A 4,233-nucleotide genomic window follows, 5' to 3' on the forward strand; every position below is an offset into this window, starting at 1 on the left:
GGTAAAGGTCTCAGGAAGCACTCATTCTAACCGTCTGATGTCTGTAGACACCTTGTATCATCTTCAGTGTAAGTTTGTTTCCTCTACTTTGCTCTGTAACAATACCTGTTTGTTTCCTCCTCAGATTTCCACAAGGCTGCTCCCTACGTGGTCACTGGGAGTGTAGATCAAACAGTAAAAGTGTGGGAGTGCCGCTGATTCGGACCTTGGAGGATTGGACCACCACCCCAATTACCCAAGCGCTCCTCTGGACCCCACACCCCCTCCTGCCATCGTACCTGCCCCCCCTCATTCCACCCCCACCTAAACCCCACCCACACATCTTCATCTCCTCCGGCTGCACTCACCCACCATGGTTATTTACCCATTGCGCTCTCTGGTCCAATAACTATTGTCCTTCTATGTAAATTATTCCTGGATGTAGATCGAGCTATTAAATGTTACACAAAAAAAGTATTCTTGCATGGTAATCCAAAATTGTATACTGTAAATTTACATAACGTTGTCTAGAAGTACCATAGGTTTAACACGGGGCTGGCCGTCTGTCACGCAGCCTTACCGACCAACCGAAGGCAGATGTTTTTGACTGGGTGTAAAATGTAGGGCACTAAAAACCGATAATTTAAGAAATGACAATGTCTTTATGTGTAAGATTTATTTTTGTCTATTTTTTTATTTAGGATTTTTTTTTTTCTCTTTGTTATTTTTTTCCTTCTCCTTTCACTGTCGTAGTCTGTTGGTTCCTAGCTTGGTGAACTTTTGAGGAGGAGAGGAAAGGCAAGAAAAGGAAAAGTGTAATCCCCTAATGGAGATATGATTGTTTGTGGGGCTTTGTTATTGGAATAATCTGTAGCTTCGTAACATCACTTCTGAAGTGTGCATACCATTTCTCTTCATGTGGAACTAGATAATATTTTAATGGCTGTATATACGAATGTTTCAAACTTGTCTTTGGACCTTGGGGGGTTGGAAAGCAGCTTTGTACTCTTGTCATGGTGGCACATCCTAAATGAGTGTCCCCTAAATGACTATCCCATTGCTAAATTCTGCTTTGCAGTCAAGAATCAAAGTATTTTTCACTGGCTTTTTTGACCAGCCATGCTACGCTATACTCCTGATGCCCAGTTTAGCAAGCACTTAGGCTTAATTTTAGTGTGGCTCTAAGCATGAGGTGCTGCTACCTCGAATGCTGCCCCATACCTGTTTGGCTCTTGCTGCCAGCGAGCGTCTGGCTTACAGTAGCACCTGGGCCCTGGCACACTTCAGGGATTATCTCTTTTAATCTCTAAGGAGCTTAGGTGCATCTCCCTTTGTGAGATGGTGCACTACGATGTTACAAGTCAGACTTCTGTTGAACTGAGTCGTCTCTGTCTCAAGTCCCCTGACTGATGAGTTCCTTCCAGGGTTTTATCGTCTGTGTAGCACAGGAATTATGCAGAGTCAATAGATGCTCAGTCGTCCCATGGCGCCTCTGTAGGTGTCACAAGGGTGGGTGAGCCTCAGCCCTGCATGAAATACACAAGTCCAAAAAACAAACAAACAGAGGCATGACAGAGTCAAAGTGAGCCCCCTGGGTTTCTTATCTGGGATGTGCAAAGATCTGTAATTACTGAGGGGTAAAATTATATACTCTGCATAATAAAAATGGTTCTGAGTAACAAATCAGTTTTCTGTGAAAATACGAATTGTAAAAATAGCTTATGAAGAGTTACGGCAAATTTGTATCGTCGCCTAAAAGGACGAAGTGGATGGAAATTCAGGAATAGTGAGGAAACGCTAGCAGCAGACATAACTAAATCACCTGTGTAGATTGTGTTTTCTGCAGAGGAATCTAACGCTGAGATTTGTCTTTTATTGTAAAGAGCTTTTCACCATTAAAGGCAGTGCAGCTCCCTTGCTTCTGATCAGCCATTGTGTTTGGTTTTGCACCAGACAGGGTTTGTGCCTGGGAGCAGTGAGGAGCTCTTCAGGAAAACCCTGCAGACCATCTCAAACTTACAGATGTCTCCTGAGTAGCTTTCTTCAAATGTTCATTTTTTTTTTAAATCTTGGTGGAACATGCTAGTAAAAAAGAAAAAAAAAAAAGAAAAAAATTGGTGGGATGATGGAAAGTTATTGTTATTCAGTCCATACTGTAGAAACTAACCATTCCATTCCCCTTGGAGGAATAAAATAGGACATCTTGCTTGCTGGCAAGACTGTTCCTTAATCTTGCACATCCCTGCTCTCATTTAGTCTTTGGTCCTTTTATGATGATCGAAGACAAACATTTTGAAAACGCTGATAAATTCATAATCATAATTTTTTTTTTTTTTTTTGATTCGCCTCTTCATTCCAATGCAGTTTCCTTGATAATAAAGACTTCCACTGCTTAACTGATCTTATCTAGCTTCTTTGCCAAGTTTTCCTGTTCCTGTGTGTACTGGATGTGGCTATCTGCTGCTCGGCCTGCTAGTGGCTAGTGTGAGCGTGACGTGACCTGTTGATCTAGCACTGCTGCATGTAAACCTGGACCAGAGGCAGAGCTGTCTGGTGGGGCCAACGAGTTGATGCTCATGTTCCTTAGTGTAGCAGAAAAATATTCTCTCAGTGCTCATCAACTGCAGGAGCCTCATTATGTCAGTGACTCAGTGCTAATTGGTCCGATTGGCAAGTGGAGAAACTGTTTCGTCCCAGTTGGCAGGTGTCTTTGTGTACATAAGTTGTGCACTGTGCCAATTCACTTGGTCTCTCATGGACACCAGAAAGACTCCCTACCAGACAGGTCAGCTGGCTTGATTATGTCAGACAGCTCTGTTATGTGGTTGTAGGAAGACTGGTTTTGTTTGTGTGTGTGTGTGTGTGTGTGTGCGTGTGTGTGTGTGTGATGCAATTTGAGGGAGGCCAGACCCACAGATGAGCTGCCTCCCTCCCTCTTCTGTAAATGCGATGGGATTGCGGCAGACTAGGATGTCCCAAAGGAGAAGCCCCCCTCTCCTTCATGGGGGAACAACCACTAACGTCTCCCTTTGGTGCCCCCACTCAACCAGGGTCTGTTTTCTGCAAGCTGCAGTCTGTCACAACTCCTCTGTCAAAGAATTTGGGCAAAGAATCAGCTCTGATTCTCTGTTGACTCCCTTTTACCAGACATTTTGTAGTACAAGCTGGCATGGCCCTGAAAATGCCAAGGTGTTAAATGTTCTAGCTGAAGCCAAAAAAAAAAAAAAAAAAAAATGGAGAGATTGTTTGGACAGTCTGGTTGAGCTTGAGAATTCAGACTCCTTGGACGCGTGTGTGCGTCTTGTTGGTGCAAGACAAAGCGACTGACCTTTTGAAAATGACACTTCTCACCTTTTTGCAATTGGCTGATTTCTGGATTACACTACCACACGCCTATTCAAAACCAGGCCAGGGAATAAATGGAAATTACTCTTGACTGTTGATTAAAAAAAAGAAAGAAAGAAAAAGACACACAGGCTCCCTTCCTTGTTTCAGGCAAGGAAGAGGGTTTAATTAAAGGTCAGAACAGTGTGTTCACTGAAAAAGCCACAACACAGCCTTTGGTGTTGTATACACATGTGCCCTGTTGGAGAAACCCCTGTTGCCATTCGCAGGTCCCAAGCAATCCCTGTGCTGCACCGGCTGGGCTGTGCGGGGGGGCCGACGGACGAGCACGCGCTGTCTGTGGGTCCTCGTGCACAGCCTCGAGTCCACCTGTCCACTGTAACCTGCCTTGTGAATAGAGATGTGAGGGCCTCAGACTCCACCGGCTCCAGCAGGAGCTCATGTTTTCGCTACTTATGGTCTCACTCTTCACACAGCGAATTGTTAACAATATATCTGGATGTCATTATTGTTTGCGACATAATAAAAGAAAACTCTGCACTTGCGGTGTCTTTTGTCATCTGTTCGGCTCTGTTTGCACGTGTAGCCTTTTTTTTTTTTTTTTTTTTAAGATGGAGTAATACTTAGGCACGAAGCACTAAAACGAAATGTTATTGACTTATGGTTATTGATAAATGGGATTGTACCATTCAGAAGTTAATGAGCTGCATCCATAATAGTTATGTATTTATTATTATTATTATTATTATTATTATTATTATTATTGTTGTTGTTGTTGTTGTTGTTATTATTATTGGTAGTAGTAGTCGTCGTAGTAGTGGTAGTATATATTTTTAATTTTAATTATTTTAATACAGGTTTATGTGTTTCATATGAATGATGCGGTTGATGTGAACGTCACCCGTTTCG

At 42.9% G+C, this 4,233-nt stretch overlaps 1 protein-coding gene across 1 annotated transcript in view; it reads left to right on the forward strand.

Moving 5' to 3' along the window:
- Nucleotides 1-3,864, forward strand: part of LOC115369837 (lissencephaly-1 homolog A) — a 42,393-nt gene extending 38,529 nt beyond the window's left edge. Inside the window, exon 11 of the mRNA XM_030066527.1 lies at nt 125-3,864. Coding sequence (XP_029922387.1) covers nt 125-198 — 74 coding nt within the window. The 3' untranslated portion in view covers nt 199-3,864. The remainder of the gene's footprint in view (nt 1-124) is intronic.
- Nucleotides 3,865-4,233: the final 369 nt, after the last annotated feature.

The sequence above is a fragment of the Myripristis murdjan genome, chromosome 13 (genome assembly GCF_902150065.1).
Source record: "Myripristis murdjan chromosome 13, fMyrMur1.1, whole genome shotgun sequence".
Lineage (NCBI taxonomy): Eukaryota > Metazoa > Chordata > Actinopteri > Holocentriformes > Holocentridae > Myripristis > Myripristis murdjan.